This window comes from Notamacropus eugenii, chromosome X (genome assembly GCF_028372415.1).
Source record: "Notamacropus eugenii isolate mMacEug1 chromosome X, mMacEug1.pri_v2, whole genome shotgun sequence".
In the NCBI taxonomy this organism is placed as follows: domain Eukaryota; kingdom Metazoa; phylum Chordata; class Mammalia; order Diprotodontia; family Macropodidae; genus Notamacropus; species Notamacropus eugenii.
The window spans coordinates 29,144,863-29,162,405 of NC_092879.1; the positions used below are offsets into that span (position 1 = coordinate 29,144,863).

Here is a 17,543-nt window from a genome sequence, read left to right on the forward strand (position 1 = left end):
CACAGCCGAATGGAGTGGGGAGAGACTTGAGGTGGGGACACTAACCAGCAGCCTATTGCAATAGACCAAGTGTGAGCTTATAAGGCCTGTCCCTAGATGGGTGGCAGCATCAGGATAGAAGGGGGCATACAAGAGAGCAATATTGGAGGTAAAAGGCAAGATTTGGCAACTGACTAGATATGAGTAATGGGGACATGGGGACTCCAGGATGACACTGAGGTTGCCTCTCTGGGGGTCTGGGAGAGCTGCCCTTGACAGAAAGATAGCAAATCTGAATAGGGGGAATATTGGGGAGTGGGAAGATAATGTACCGAGATCTTGTTTTTACTGTTGTTGTTCTCGTTGCATATATTCAGTGGAGTTTGCATAGGAACAGTGCAGAGACAAGTTGCTTTTCTGTGCTTAATGTTCAGATTGTGTAGGTGTGTAAAATAATGGGCTTGCTACTGTTGTTACTGATGTTTGCTATTTTACCCAATTTCTTAACCAGAATCTCTAGTTTCTTCCTACTCTTGTGATGCACGGTGTAGCTCATCCTCACGTATCCTAAGTGAAAAAGGCTGAAATGGAGTTCTTTCTCACTGGTCAGTGCCCTGAGTTGGAATGTGTCTTCAAAGGGTTGGTTATTCTAATCAGAGGTGATTTAGGGTACAAAGGGTAGGTATATGGGTGAGTGGGGAGGAATTTTCCTAACGGCATCTCAGCTATTGTTGCTATGGGGGTCCAGGGCAAAGTTTAAGATGGAGACAGGTTCCACAATTGTGGGATTCCATCCACCCTCTGATTGCTTGGTTGGTGATGCACTCTTTGGGATCAAGCCACAGGCCATCTAGGAGATCCCAACCCTTAGTTCAGAGACCACTATTCTAATCCAATTGCCAAGTGAATATTCCTAAAGCACAGGCCTGACTATGGGACATCCCCTGCTCAAAAGTTACCCCCTAGGATAAAGTACAGACTCTTCAGCCTGGCACTTATACCCTTCTACTAACTGGCTCCAGCTTGTCTGTCCAGACTTTTTACTAACTACTCCACAGAGTAGTCTTATCCCCATCTCCCATCCCTGTGCCTTTGCCTAGGTTGTCTTTCAGAACAAGACCATACACCCTCCTCACTGCCACCTTTTAGAATCTACCTTCCTTCAGGGTTTGACTCAGATGCTACTTCTTACTGGGAGCCTTTCCTGATGCCCCCCCCCCCCCCCCCCCCCGCCAACTTGTTAAGACTCTCCCTCCTCAGATTCTTTTGTATTTATATGTACCATCCATGGACATCAAGCTACTGATTGGACTAGGAGTTCACAGAGGGTCATTCCAATGTTGAGATCATAGGGTTCCATGAAAATAATCTCCTCTGTTCCAGAAAGAAGTTTTTTTTTTGCCTAGCATTAAAATATGTCTTTCTAAAAAGTGCCATTAGCACGTTGTACCTTTTGCCACTTGCCTAGGTTACCAGCTCCCTTGCCCTTTCTTAATCCTGACTTTCTGCCGAACCCGGTGCTGATTTGAAGGGTGGAAAAATAGCAATTTGACTATTTCCCTGACAGCTTTTTTCAAGATAGTAAGCCCATTCTCCCTCAAACAGTTAAAGAAAATCACCACTTGGAGAGGCCACTGCCTAGTTTTGTAATTTACTGATAGGGGACATAAAGGGAGAACACGAACTTGAACTTTGCTGCTTTGGTGCCAACACTGCCCATTGTCTTGACTGAAAGCCCCCCCCCCCCTTTAGTGTTGTCTCTGTTTACATTGTTGTAAACAATGTTGTAAACATGTTACATGACAAGGTGCCTGAATGATATTGAATGTTCATTTATATTCTTTGGGAGTGTTATGATGATATCAATGAAAAAATTATGACAATATTTTTAATTCAAGCTATATACTCTCTTCCCAAGAAGTAGTGGGTCATGATTTGATGGTTTGTTTTGTTGATCAAATAAGACAATGTATGCAAACTGCTTTGTGAACCTAAAGCACTATGTCAGTTTTTTGGTCATTACCACTACCACTCTTCTCATAATTCAGTGGAGTTCAGCTAGAAACAGTTTTTGGACAAATCTCTGTCCTCCTAGTCTTCTTATGTTTAATATTTGGCCTGTTTGTGCAGATAGAAAAAATGATGATGGTTGTTGTTGTTGTTGTTATTGCTATCTAACCAGTTTCAACCTGGATCTCCTCCCAGAACAGCCTCAGCTAGCCTTCCTGACTTCAGATCATCTTGTTTTTAATCCATCCTCTATACCATCACATTTCCTCTTTTTCTCTCCATCTGTGATTTCATTGCTGAGGGGGAGCTCCAAATATGGAAACTCCCTCCATTATTGCAGATAGGAAACTTATTTGTAATGTGTAATTACCAATTATCTTTAAATACCACTTTCCTTAGACCTCTTCCCAAAAAATTTTCCATGTTTCTGACTCCTCTACCTTACTTTAAAGGACTTCCAAAATCTAACCCCCATCCCCCCTCACCTAACCAGATTTGATTTATACTGTTCTCCATTGTCTACTCTTTACTTAATTATTCCAGTCTTTTCAAATAGCCCATAAAAATGCCTGGTTTATACCCACCTCTCTTCTTTGCCTTTACTCATACTGTTCCTTTCACCTATATTCCCTTCCCTATCCACCCCCTTCCCCTTTGGCTCTCCAAATCCTACCTTTTATTCTCCTGAACGGTATAAGGTTCACCTCCTTCCTTGAAGGAGAGCCAACCTAACATCCCCTGAAGATTCTGACTCGTATAGATCTCCCTCCCTTTTCTTTGAACTCCTCTAGCACTTAGACACTGCAGTAGCATTTCCTGGGATTTTCTCTTGTGTTTTACAAGTTTTGTTCACCCAACTAGATTACAAATGTAGTAAGTGCCTAGTAAATGCTCCTTGATGGGACTTTAGCCCTAGAAATGAATACTTGTTCATTTGGCCAGATCTTCTTGAGTCACACCTTAATCTTCCCCTTAAGATTTAAAGCTTTGTTGCTTTAGCTACTTTAGGCTCTAGGCTGAGAATAAAAATGACATGCTCTCTGCCTTCAGAATATTTCCAGTCTAATAATGTGGATAAGCCAAGTACACAGATAAGTGTAATGGAAGTTAGACCATGACAGAGTACATAGGAGAAGTCAAACAGAGGGGCCTGAGGGATTCAAGAAGGAAGGAAGAAGGAAGAGCCTTGACTTCCATGTCATATGAAGGAACAGGACACATTTAGACTGGGCGTGCCTTGAGAGCAGGGACTGTCTGTTGCTTATCTTTGTATCTTCAGTACTTAGCAAAGTGCCTCGAATATAATAGGCATCTAATAAATGTTTATTGACTGACTGGTTGACATTTGACCTGGAGAAAAAAATAGTGGGGGTTGTTGTTCGTCCTTTGTTTTCATAGGGGACCAGTGACATCATGGAATGGGTGGATGGAGATGGGTAGTGAGGCCCTAATATCTGTCTACAGTTATTTTAAGGGCTGTCATGTAGAGGAGAGATTAAACTGTTTTGCTTGATAGAACCAAGAGCCATGGGTAGGAATTGGAAAGAAGACAATTTTGGCTCGATATCAGGAATAGCTGTTTAACAATTTAAGCTGTCCAAGAGTGGAATAGACTACCCCAGGAGGTAGTGAAGTCCTCTTTCTTTCAGCTATTCAAGCAGAGGCTGGGGGACCTTTTGCTGAGTGGGTCATAGTGAGAATTCCTTTTATGTATTGGTTGGACTAGGTGGCAGCTGAGGTCCCTGCCAACTCTCTTGAATTGGTTCACTAAAGGTCAAGATAGGGAAAAGAGGAGAGAATGTACAGTGAAGATTCCCTTGGAGATAACTGAAGGGTCAAGGGTTTGGAGGTCACAGTATGGACGAAGAGTATGGTTTTATAGGGGAAGGCAGAGGGAGAAGGAAAAAGCTAATAGATTATGGTTGGATAAAAAGATTTTGGAATTCTTGAACATGGAATTGGTACGTTTGTGGGTGATGGTAAGATCAAGGGTACGACCATCTTTGTGTGTGGCCAAAGTGAGTTTGTTGAGGAACTAAATGGTTAGGGAGAGTCAGTATATCAATGTTGAAGTCCCATAGTATGAGGGCAGGAATTGAGGAGGAGATAAAGATGGTGAGCCAGGTACCAAATGCATTGAGGAAGGAAAGAGAGTGATGTGGAGTTCTGTAAACAACAGCTACCAGAATTTTAATCAGGTGTAGATATGAATTGCATGAATGTCAAAGAAAGAGAAACTGCTGAGTGATAGAGGAAAGGAGAGAACTTGGAAGAAGCAATGGGAAGCAAGAAGTTCTGACTTCTTTGCTTTGATCAGTGAGCTAAGAAGAGGAAGGGGGGGGAGGCGGAGGAGGAGAAGGAGGATCAGGTTAGAGAAAGTGCAATATAAGATGGAAGGTATACAGTCAGATGGTCCAGTGCAAGGTCCCATCTCACAATTCTCCTTTCCTCCAAGAATGTAGATTAGGCAGGAAAGGATACAACAGCAGGTGGAAGTCAAGGACCCAACATACAGAACACTCTGTAGGATACACAGATGAGTAAGATCCAAACCCTGCTCTCAAAAAAATCAGTCTAGTTGGGGAGAAAAAACATTTATATAAAAAACTAAAGCACAAAAATAGAATCTTCAAAGTGAAGAAAAGACAAATAAATAAGATATTCAAAGGAAGAAGATAATTTCTGGCTGAAAAATGAAAGGAAAGATTTGGAAATTGAGCTGGTATCCTTGGTTCAAAGAGATAATTTCATAAATCTAAGTTTCAAGAGTCTCCTTTGCTTGTTTTTCAACATTGATTTGGAGATAGTGGACATGCTTGCTTTACCTCTGATCTTAATTGGAAATGTCTCTAGTTTTTCTTTTTGAAGTGCCAAGATATTTTTATTTATTTATTTTTGTTTCTAAATTCCCCCCCCCACACACACATAATAGTATTTTATTTTTTTCCAATTACTTGTAATGATAGTTTTCAACATTCATTTTTATAAGATTTTGAGTTCCAAATTTTTTTCTCTTTCCTCACTCCCCTCCCCATGACAGCGTGCAATTGACATAGGCTATACATGTATAATCATATTAAACATATGTCCACATTAGTCATGTTGTGAGAGAAGAATCAGAACAAAAAGGAAAAACCACAAGAAGAAAAAAAAAAAGAAAATAATATTAGTTTTTCTTAAGGACATCTAATAATGTTTCTTACCTTGACCTAGATACAATTTGCCATATTAAAGAACAGTCCATTTATTCAATTAAATTAGAATCAGTACTCAAGTAGCAGCATAGACTCAATTAAAGAAAATCAGGAATAAGTATCTAAGGAGTTGTGGGAGAATTCTTAGAATTGTCCTATGAAATCTCACTAGAATTATTACGTAAGAAGGATGTAATAATGCTTATACTGTAAAAGACTCAGGGAAGGGAAAAGTGAATTACTCTGAAAACTCACCCTGATCCGTGTTTTTGTGGAGATGCTGGCTAGATAAAAAAGAACCACAAAATGAAGGAAGAGCACATAGTTCTTCCAGGGTTAAATTGTTTTATAATTGTTTTTCTTTCTATTCAGTTTTTTCCAGGTGTGAAAGACATATAACTATTTTATCAGACTCTCTAGAAGAGTTACCTGAAACAGATGAGCCTGTTTGGATCTTGGGGAAGCAGTATGATCTTCAAGCAGGTAGGACCCCATAGTCATTGATGAGAACAAAATTAGGCAGAAAGCTGGCAGATCCCAATATGTTAGAATAAACTTCTCCTTATATCTGGGCTGTCCAAAAGTTGCCTTAGAAAGTGTTACTGCAGCTTTTGATTTTTGATATGCTGTTTACATGAAGATGACATTGCTACTCTGAAAATTTGCATATGCCATAATCCAATCATACCAGTTCTTTCTGCTTGGAAAGTGACAACTGTTATATTTTTATCTCCTCACCTTGGGTAGTGCTTGCTTCCTAGTTTTTTCTTTCGTTCCACGTAGATTCACACATCCTGCTAATTATGTAATTGTGTAGATTTGGAACTGGCTATGTGACCATACCCCAAAAGGGCTCATTAATGTATTGTGTGGATGCAAACCCAGAGAGAGAACTTTAGTGGTTGTGCCCTAAGGCTTTTTGTCCTCTTCATCTAGAGGACCTTCGTCTCAAATAGGTCGATGATCCAAAGCTGGGAAGGATCACTGACAACAAGTAAAACTAATGTGATCATAGACTGCATTGATCTAAGAGTGTCCAGAGTGAGGGAGGCAATAGTCTTGTTTTACTCTGCCCTCGTCAGACTGCTTAGGGGGTATTGTGGCCAGTTACACATGTTACATTTTAGGAAAATCTGGAGGACCTCCAGATGTAGTGGCTAGGCCACTGGACTTAGCGTCCAGACTTACTGGCCGTGTGACCCTGGGCAAGGCATCAGCCTTTCTGGTTCAGTTTCCTGACTGAAGGGGGCCAGACTGGATGACCTCTAGGGTTGCTTCCAGTCCTAAAACTCTCATCCTGAGATAAGATGAAGGAACTGGTGCTATTTAGGCCATAGAAGAGAAAGATTTTAGGGAAACATGATTACTATCTTCAGGTATTTCATAGAATCAAAGAATGTATGGGTTGGAAGGCACATCAGCAGCTAGCCAGTACAGCCCTATCGTGAAGGGGATTCCTGCTCTAAGACACTTTTAGGCTGGCTTCTGCTTGAAGATCTCCATGGGTGGGAAAGCTACTATACTTATTCATCTTGTGGAGAGCTCAAAGAGTTAGCTTTTCCCTCACATGAAGCTGAAATATGCCTCTTTGCTGCTTCCAGTCATGCTCCTGGCTCTCCCTTCTGAACAAAGAGAACAGGGTTAATTCCCTCTTCCAGCCCTTTAAATACTTGAAGACATCTGTCATGTTCACCCTGAGTCTTCTCCAGTCTGAACCTGCCCAGTTCTTTCAGCAGATCCCTATATAGCATGGGGTCAAGGCCCTTCCCTATCTCAGTTGCTTTCCTCTGGATGATCTGCAGCTTCTTAATGTCTTTTCTAAACTGTAATTCCAAGAGCTGACCTTAGCAGCTGCCCTAGGTTTGAGTATCATCCTTCTACAGATGATTCCCAAATCTCCATCTCCAGCCCAGTCTCTTTCCTGAGCTTCGGTTGTCTATTGGACATTTCATACTGACCATCTGGAGAATCCTTCAACTTTACATGTTCCAAACTGATTTCATGCTCTTTCCCCTGAAATCCTCTCTTCTTCCAAAAGTCCCTATTTCTGTCCAAAGTACCCCCATCATTTCAGTCTCCAAGGGTTGTAACCTTGGCATTATCCTGGACTCCTCCTCACTTTCTTTTCCAGTTAGTTGTTGCCAAGTCTTGCTGTCTCTACATTTGCAATACCATCCTCCTTTGACCCCTTCTTTGCACTCACCCAATCACCATCAGACCTTCATCACCTCTCACATAGATTATCGCAACAACTTTCTGTTTGGTCTCCCTGCCTCAAGTCTCTCCCCTCTTCATTCTCCACAGTGCTGCCAAAATGATTTTCCTTTCTCCTCTACTTCATCAACTTCCTATTTGGCTCTAGGATCAGATGCAAACTCCTCTTTTTAGCTTTTAAAACTATTCACAACCTGACCCCCACCTGTCTTTCTAGCCTCTTTGGAAATTCTTCCCTGTGGTGGGAGCAGTATCTTTACCTCTAACCCCATACATCTTGAGCTGGTTTTTCTTGAAATATTCCTTGAGATTTGGTTGGCTCCTGAGTACAAAGCAGCCATGAGAAACTGGAGGGTCTTTCAGATACTTGACTGGTGAATCTTTGGATCTTTGCTCAGCTAAATCAACAGCAGAGGTTCTCATTTCCCATCTGTGTTGAATAGCCTCCTCCTGTGGCCAAGTAAATTTTTTGTTAACTCTCCAGCGACCAACAAAAGTCTCTTTTGTTCTAATAGGAACATAAACTAAGAGAGGACTGACCTGAGTGAGGTCCAGCCCACAACAAATGCACTTATTAAAGTAAGGGATAGGCAATACAGAATAAGGTATGTGATGCTTTTGGTGATGCCTCAGTGAATGGACTATCTGGCACTGGGTACCCTGGGCAAGTCACTTTACCCTGTTTGCCTCAGTTTCCTCATCCGTAAAATGTAAAATCTATAAAATTCTCTAAAAAGCTGGAGAAGGAAATGACAAACCACTCCAGTATCTTTGCTAAAAAAAATCCCCAGATGGGGGTCACAAAGAATCAGACATCATTGAAAAATGACCAAACCACAGCAAAAATGAAAAAAGTGGTTGCTTACTGTGAGGGGCCTTCTATTTCTGGAAAGTTAGAAAGCAACTTGCCTGTGGTCCTTCAAAAAGAAGAGACTAATGTGTTAAGTGTACCTTGTTTTATGTCCTTCAGCTTCGGAGGGGTGAGAGGAGGGGAATTCTTTATGGTCATTTAGGCATCTTCCAAGTTCCATTAGGGGATGTTATCACAATTCCTTGTATCTTCAAAGCAGCCTGGATGGACTGAACTTTTGGGATGGAGAAAATTTTCCCCTGATGAGAAAAGGACAGATTCAGTACAACTAGTTGTCCTCGGCTTTTTCTGGGACTGCCTGCTAATGGTCATACTCAGTTGCTTCAGGGGAGGCCTTCTGATAAAAGTCCTCTGACATTTTAGAGTAACTGTACAGCTGACCCAGTGGTCCTCAGTTCTGTAATTGTGTTTGGATATAGCCAACCACTGAAGCGTGGCATGAGAAATCCCAGTAGTGAGAGAAGGCAAATATAGATCCATGGAATGTTAGGACTCTCTAAGAACTCTGCTGAAGAAACTATTGGAGTTTGGTTTTTTTTAAATTTGGAATTTGAGAAAGCAACCACAAGTTTGCCACATGGATTTTATTGTGGTTCTTTGGTTCAGGCTTTGGGAGACACTTGAAAGGACAAAGTTAAATTCTCCCCGAGAGCCCAAAATCATTTCTGGAATTGGGAATATGGACAAATGTGCCAGTTGCCCCTCAGTTAATTAGCTGAGGCCAGTCAGGGCTGCGATATCAGTCTTGAGAGTTTTAACTCTCCCCCCGGAACTGGGAACTGCAATTAGTGCTTCTAGTGGGGGATTCCTAAAGGACACAAAACCGAGGCCCCAGGAACATTTCTGCACCCCCGCAGCAGTGGCTTCTGAGGAATCTCTGGCTTTGTTGCTTGTTTTAAAGTTGGTTTGTGTCCTTCCCTTAGCAAAGAAGGGCAGGACCCAGTAGCAGAAGCATCCTCGTGGCTTCTCCTGAGCACAGGAAGTCGATGGTAGTGCAGGCCCACAGTAGTCTTCGGCCTATGGGAGCAGAGGCAGGCCTTGTGTAGTTGGTCAGGCAGGCTTCTGTAGTAGCATTGCAGTAGCACCTGGGCCTAAAGCAATGCAGCAGAGGGCAAAAGGGCTCAGGCTTTAGCAGTAGCAGTTATCCTCTGCTGGCAGAGTGGGCAGTGGGCAGAGATACAGGCCCCAAGAATACTAGCTAGGGGTTACGGGCAGAAATGAGGGCCCCAGCCACAACAGATAGCACTGGGCAGAGATATAGGTCCTAGCAGACAGCAGCAGACACTGAGCATAGAGGCAAGCCCCAGTTACCTGCAACAGGCAGCACTTGCAGTTCTAGCAGCAGGTAGTGAGTGAGTAGTGACACAGACCCCAGTGGCAGTGAATAGTGGATCAATTCTCAGCAACAGTGGTAGCCCAGTGGCAGAAGAATGGGCACTGGCATGTGCAGTATCGAAAGGCAGACCCACTAGAACCCACTGATTACTGCAGTGTCCAAATGATGGGCTGCCAGTCCAGCACCCAGTGATCATTGTTCATCTCCCCAGGAAGGGCTTGGAGGATTGAGGGATGGCACTATTGGGAAGCAGCAACAAGAGGAAGATGAAAGTGCCTGACCAGCTTCCCCCAGAAGCAGAGGGGCAGTCATTGAGAGTCCTCTACTGCAGCCAGTGTCTTATATTCTACCCAGACCAGTGGGATAGGGAACACTTAGGGCAATTCCTCTTGAGCTATGAAGCAGATTGATGACAATGCAGGAAGGCTCATCATCTTTGCTGTAGTCCTAATAGTTACCTTTTCATATTGAGAATCTCACTATGAATTACGAAGATTTAGGATCACCCACCACATGGATCTGATTCTTTACACTAGGGATTTGGGCCTTCCTCAAACTCTCCTGACTTCATTCATCCTTTCAGGGAACTGTTCTATTATTGTTTGGTTTCTGTTTGAGTTTTTCTCTTCTACCTGTAGTGTTATCTCTATCACCCTGGAGGTCAAGATTGAACAGTAATAGCCCTCAAGTCATTTCAGGGTAGAAAGTGCTCTAGAACAGGGCTTTTTAAACTTTTTCCACTCACGATCCCTCTGGCACATCCCCCAGTTTAAGAAGCACTAATTTAGAAGATGTCAAGGACCTTATCACCAGGGGCTAGAGTGTAGTAGCATCAATAATGTGACCTCTCTTATTCCTCCTTGCACTTTAAGCTAGTTTTTCGTCAAAAATATTAAGGCATTTTTTTCAGGCTCGGTTGTCTCAGAAGACTAAGCATCTTCTATTGACATCATTTGCTCATCATGAGGAGCTGGAGTGGCTCTCAGATGCTTGGTTAGTAGATCTCAGTGGAAGCTTTGCTTTTGTTGATTAACTGTTTCAGTCATGTTGGAGTCTCTTGGTGAATCCATTTGGGGTTTTCTTGACAAAGATACTAGTGTGGTTTGCCGTCTCCTTCTTCATCTCATTTTCCAGATGGGGAAACTGAGGTAAGCAGGGTGAAGTGACTTGCCCAGGGTCACATAGCTTGGAAGTGTCTGAGGCAGGATTTGAACTCAGAATGATGAGTCTTCCTGACTCCAAGCCTGCTTAACTGATTTAGCTCAAGGGGTTGAATATCCTTCTGCTATGGCTAAGTAAATCTCCTTTTGTAAATTGTTAAATGATCTATGACTGAACCTAAATTGCCAGGAGATTGACCTGAGTCACTCTCTGCCCAGAACACTCCCCATCCTGCATTCTGTGATCCAGCCAGACTGGTCTTCTCTCTGTTCTTCACATGAGACTCTCCATCTCCTCTCTCTCTCTTTGCACTGGCTACAGATCAAGTCAAGTGAAAAATCATTTATTAAGTGCCTCCTTTGTGCCAGGCTTTGTGCTCAGTGCTACTAAGCTCTTTACCTCCACCTCTCTTCTCCTCAGGATCTGCATCATTTCCACTCTAGCAACCAGTTCCTCTCTGTTTAGTGAGAATCAGATCCAAAATAGAATTTTTCTTGTTGATTCTTTTACCTTTTGAAGGATGAAATGATCATTAAGGCAAGTGGGGGGGATGGGGGAGAGAATGCAAGCACTTCAGTAGATGTTTGGATAATTGAAGTCCTCCATCACTACTGTATCCTGTCTGTGCAAACTAAAAGGATGATTTGAGATTCTCCATAGATAGCTTCAATCTTCTTTCATACTAAAACTTTGACCAGAACTACTGACAAGGCAGGCAACTAGATGGTTTTATTTTCATCTCACAGGGTGAGGGTAGGGGTGACATGATAAGGGGAGTAGGAATCTGAGATAATCTATTAAAGAGTTTCTGTGTAATTCAGATTTAGTTGCTCTTTTCCTTACGCATCATGACAGTGCAATTTAACTGGTTCATTAGTTGCCCAGAATTGTCATGGCACTATTTGTTAGCAGATAATTCACTCTTACTTTTACTTTTAATTACAGAAAAATCCAAGCTGTTGTCTGATGTCAGTGCTCGTCTCTGGTTTACATACCGAAGAAAGTTTTCACCAATAGGTATGTAGGTCTGCTGCCTATTATGGAGAGCTCTGTATTTGGTGTTGGAAGATCTGAATTCAAGTTCTGACCCTACCTACCACTTACTTAACTGTGTGGGCAAGTAATTTATCTGCTTCATAGTGTTGTGAGGAAATATGGGTAACTGCCTCAGTCAGATGCACTTTAGAATTGGCCCTGGTCAACTTAGAGTAAAACCATCCTGGGTATGGTTTATGACCATTATGTTACATTAGGCCGACATTTTCTCCAACTTGGAATTGTTTTCTCTCCCAGAAATTCAATTTACTTTATATGAGGAAGCATTTGCAGTGTTGAAATTTTTATTTGCAATCTGTCCAATTTCTAGGAAGTCTAATATCCCTTCCTTTTTTTAATTTTAATTTCATCTGTTCGGATCCATATTCCCAAAACAGCAGCGTGAGAGAGGAATTTTGTTGTCTCTATCCTGCTCCCCTTTGCTCCCTGGGCATCAGTCTTCTTGAACTTGCTAAGTTTATTGCCATAACCAGTACTTGGTTACCTCTTCTCCCCTCCATCTCTCTCTCACCACAATGCCATAAGGAAAGGATTCGCCTCTTTTTGGCAGTTTCTGGGCCTTACTTTAGTTGGTCCTCTCCCAGATCTGCATGTTTCTAGCAGAATTTTTTCACTGTCATACTGGATGGGAAATACCTCAAGGCCATGGCAGCTTCCATGGACACCCAGAGAAAGGCATTTTGAGTTCACTGCTGATATTTACTTGGAAACTTCCTTTACAATCAAGTGTTCTTTAGTTGGAGCAGCCAGTGTCATGTGATTTTTACTGGTTTGTCTTCCAAAGGCACACCACCTTCCTGAGTTTAGATGTAATCAAGATTGATTCTATCAGAGATTTCTAGTCTCTTTGTGTTAGGACAGCTAGGAGCCTCCCTAAATCTAAGGCCATTTTGATAGTCCCTTTTATTCTGTACACAGAGATAAAGTGGTATTCTTCCCAAGGTTGGAGCACATCCTTGCCTGACAAGTGTTGGTCTGATCTTTCACTTGCTCCAATGTATCCGTGACTGGGTATCTATAATTACACTTTCCATGTGTACCCTAAATTTAATTTCTAGTTTGAAATCTACAACCTGAAAAAGTAAGTCACATGTTGTAAAGTCATAAAAGACTGAGTTAAATTCAGCATTCCCTTCACCACTCAAATAGAAATGAACTTAGAAAACCACACATTAAGATTATCCATGTTGCGTTATATTTTCATTTCTTTTGTTAACTATTTCCCTATTGAAGTTTGGGCTGCACTCAGGAGAAACTCTGGAGTGCTTACTTGGACACTTCAAGCTCTTCACTTCTTTACCCACCCAGTCTCACCTTAATCAATGGCCAAAGCTCCTCTTATTTTCCTGGTTAATCTCCCTCCAATAGCATGTGTTTATAAAAATTCCCAAGTCTGCTTCTCTTTATGGAAAAGGTAATTCCAAGATAGTGGATGGATACTGGAACCAAGATCCAAGACATTGGATTTGGAGTCAAGACCTCCATTTAAATCCCTCCACAGATACTTAAGTGTGACCCTAGGCAAATCTTTTAACCTCTCTGAGCCTCAGTTTCCTCATCTGTAAAATGAGGGCATTAGACTTTGATGACCTCTAAATTCCCTTCCTGCTCTGAATCTATAATCCCATGATCCTGTGAACCCCAGTTCATTTCAGACCCTTTTGCCAATAGGAGGAACAGGCCCATCATCTGATTCTGGCTGGGGATGCATGCTACGTTGTGGACAAATGATGTTGGCCCAGGCCCTGATTTGCAAGCACCTAGGAAGGGGTGAGTAACTTGTTCTGCTGACCACTTAGGGGAGACTCTGTCTCTTGCTGTCATAGTTTAGCAGTGGGCTATGACTTGGGGAGGCTTTAGACAAAGCAAACACAGGTGCTTAAATGCTCCAGTGATGAAGTCTGTCAGGAGTAGGAGACAGGTGTTTCTTGGTGACTCAGCAGATAAGAAAGTTCTTTTGCTCCTGAAGAATGAACAGAAACAGGGGTGTGTGCCCTTTAGGATTTCTATCCTTTTTATTGTTGAGCTAAGTCCATCAGCAAACTGCTTAGAAAGAAGGCCATTATGACAGACCAGTTTTTTTTAACCTTGTTTAAATAAATCAAGATGGTGGCCAATGGGATCACATATTGTCAGCTGAGGCTGTACTGGCTTGTGTTCACTAAATAGCTAGTCTGAGTGAATACAAGCCCGTTATAGTAACTAGAACTAGTGTGTCTTGATTATTTTTCCTCTGAAATGTGCCTCTTTTGGCCTAAGACCAGGTGCCAGAGCAGAAACAGTGAATGTTTAGTTTTACTGAGTGAACAGATCCAATTCAATTTCACAAATGCTTCTTGGGCACCTACTGTGTGCAAGACACCAGAGCTACAAAGACAAAAATGAAATAGGTCTGAGGGGTGCCACATTTGGAGGGTTGTCATCACCTCTGTATGCTACAGTTTAGAAAGGTCATTGATAAGCTAAGCAGCACGGTTTAGTGGATAGTGCTGGACATGGAGTCAGGAAGACCTGAATTTAAATCCTGTGTGGGAATTTATACATGTCACTGAACATTGCTTAACCTCAGTTTTCTCATCCGTGAAATACAAGTAATGATGCTACCTATGTCATAGGGTTGTTTTGAGGTTCAAATGGTATAATAGATATAAAGTGCTTTGCAAATCTTAAAGCACTTTATAAATGTTAACTGTATTACTATTTAGTCTTATTGTTATTATTGTTATCTGCTGGTAAACGTCCAGAGGAGGACAGCCAAGATGGTGAAAAGGCCTTGGTGTCATGCCATATTAGGACTAGTTGAAGGAACTGGGCATCTTTAGCCTGGAGCAGAGAATAATTACCAGGAATCATGATAGCTGTCTTCTGGTATTTGAAGGACTGTCATAGGGATGAGGAATCCAATTTGCTTTGCTTGTCCCCAAGGGCGGCAGCTTTGGATGGTGGTTACACAGAGGTGAATTTAGTTTAACGTTAGGAAAAATCTGCCAAAGTAGAATGGGGTTTCCTAGCAGGTAGTAGGTTCCCTTTTACTGGAAGTCTGCAAGCAAAGAAGGCTGGCTGACCTATTTGGCAGGCATGTTTTCAGATTACCTTGCCATTGTGGGCCCTTTTAGCACCCCTCTTCCTGAAGATCTCTGACTGCGTGGTTTTGAAGGACTCTTCCAACACTCATCTATGATAATAGTTTTATCTATTTAAGGTTTTGAGTTAGAAAAACAACAATTCTTTAGCCCACCTAGCTCCAGAAAGGAATAGGAGATTTGGAAAAAGATCTGGGGAGGACTGAGGTCTAGGCCTCCCCATTGCAATGGGGAAAAGTCTCACTTTTGATTTCATCTTGACTACTTGGGAGTGACCTATTAGTATGAGTTATAAAAGAAGATTCCCAGAAATCCGAGGAGATTGAAGGCTTTAATGCCCCTTGTTGGTGAGTTGGGGAGCCTAATTTGAATTTTGTTCCTATGTCACATAGAATGCCTCATTACCTTTATTAAACAAACACAACTTTTTGTTAATGATTGTGAAGTTCTCCTAGGATCCTGCATCTAGAGCTGAGAAGGACTCCTAGAGGCCATCTAATCTACTCCTTTATTTTACAAAGGAAACCGAGGCCCAGGGTATTCACCTGACCTGCCCAAAGTCATACCAGTAATAAATGTCAGAGGATGAATTGGAACTTGGTCCTTCTGACTCTGGAGCTAGTGTTCTTACCACTGTACCAAGCTGTCTGAACACGTGAAGGCTAATTTGTTGTCAGCAATAATAGGTCATAAAATTGTTGAGTAACTGTGCTTGGTACTTTACCCACACACAAATGTAATTCATGGGATAGACAGAGCATCCCACATGTAAGGAAGGGGGAAAGAGAAGTTTTCCCTAAGACTTCCCTAGGTGGGCTAAAGATTAGTGGAATTTCTCTGGTACAGAGATAGGAGATTTAAGCATAGGTTTCACAGATATATGTGTAGCATGATATCTGGTGTGGTCTAAACCACAGGGGTCAACCTCAGGGCCAGTGGGCAGCAAAACTAGATTAAAAAGTCATTGGGAAATGTTTAACAAAACAAGTAAAAATATAGTACAACATAGATAATGTTCATTTTTGGTTTTCTATGTCATTGTGCAGCCTACAGGGATCTGTTTCTGTAATTGTGCTGGGCCTAGAGTTAAAATCTGGCCTCAGACACTTATTAGCTATGTGACCCTGGGCAAGTCATTTAACCCTGTTTACCTCCGTTTCCTAATCTGTAAAATGGGCTGGAGAAGATAATGACAAACCACTCTAATGTCTTTGCCAAGAAAACCCCAAATGGGGTCATGGGGAATGGGACTCGACTGAAATATGACTGAACAACCACAAAGCTTGGCAATTCTGACTGTATGTTTAAGTGGGATGAGTTGCGGAAGTCTCTGGCCAGGAGAAATTTAGAAATGGAATTTCCCCCTTAAACCAGAGTTGAGAGATGTGAATTGTAGCTTGTATTATTTTGTCTTTATTTTAAAAGTTACATTTTTTTGAGAATTTTTTTTGTCAGTGTCATCAATCATTTCTGGTTTTGAGCATTTTATTAATCAGTATCTCCTGAAAGCAGTTTACTGATTTGTTTATTCTTCAGAAAAAAAGAAGGGAGAGGGATTGCATTTTATCTTCTGAAAATTTCTGTGGACTCTAAATTTAAAATCTTCACAGAAATCTGGAAGCAAAGGAAAAACTGGAGATACTTTTAGATAATGACTTTTGGCACCTTTGGAGTCTATTGCAGCTGTGAATACAAAAGACACCAAAACCTCAGAAGAGAAATATGTATCTGGGAAATCAATTTAGTCTTCATACTCTGGCCTATCACACAAATCTCCAGTCCAGGGTGGAAACAAAAGCATTTCCTTCATAATTCAAATGGTACAGAATATTGTGCCAATTCTCATGCATATCCTATGGAAGGTTTCTGGAGCTATAGAATGAATGAATGAAAGTCCTTTATCAGATTCAATTCAATTCAAGAAACATTTAATAAAAAAAACCCTACTATGTGCCAGGTACTCTGCTAAGCACTAGAGATACAAAAAGAAAAAAAGGCAGACAGTTCCTGTCCTCAAGGAACTTATAATCTAATGGGAGAGAACATGCAAACAAATGTATACAAAGCAAGCTATATACAATATCCTATACTCTCTGTCTCTCTCTCTGTCTCTCTCTCTCTCTCTATATATATACACACACATACATACATGTATATATACACACACATATATACATACATGTGTATCCTATTATATATATAATACATATCCTGTGTGTGTGTGTGTGTGTGTGTGTGTGTGTGTGTGTGTGTGTGTGTGTATATATATATAATAGGAGACAATTAACAGAGGGAAGGCACTGGAATTAAGAGGGATTGGGGAAAGCTTTCTATAGAAGATGGGATTTTAGGTGGTACTTAAAGGAAGCCAGAGAATTCAGTAGTCAGTGCAGGAAGGAGACTATTTCAGACCTGGGGGACCACCAGAGAGCATGTTGGAAACCCAGAGATGGAGGGTCTTGTTTGTGAAACAGCCAGGAGGCCAGTGTTGCTGGATTGAAGAGTACCTGGTAGGGATAAGGTGTGAGAAACCTGGAAAGGTAGGGAGCTAGATGATCAGAGTCTTTGAGTGGATTTTGTATTTGTATGTAACTGGGGAAAAAATAAAAAATGTTACTTAAAAAAATCAACAACCTCAG

General features: G+C 41.6%; 1 protein-coding gene across 2 annotated transcripts in view; it reads left to right on the forward strand.

The window, feature by feature from the left end:
- The window catches only part of ATG4A (autophagy related 4A cysteine peptidase), a 69,252-nt gene that overhangs the window by 27,775 nt on the left and 23,934 nt on the right, over positions 1–17,543 (forward strand). Inside the window, exons 2-4 of one of the 2 annotated variants that reach the window (XM_072626010.1) lie at positions 5,556–5,666; positions 11,711–11,782; positions 13,493–13,591. In XM_072626010.1, coding sequence (XP_072482111.1) covers positions 5,556–5,666; positions 11,711–11,782; positions 13,493–13,591 — 282 coding nt within the window. The remainder of the gene's footprint in view (positions 1–5,555; positions 5,667–11,710; positions 11,783–13,492; positions 13,592–17,543) is intronic. The other variant, XM_072626008.1, reaches the window with a different exon arrangement.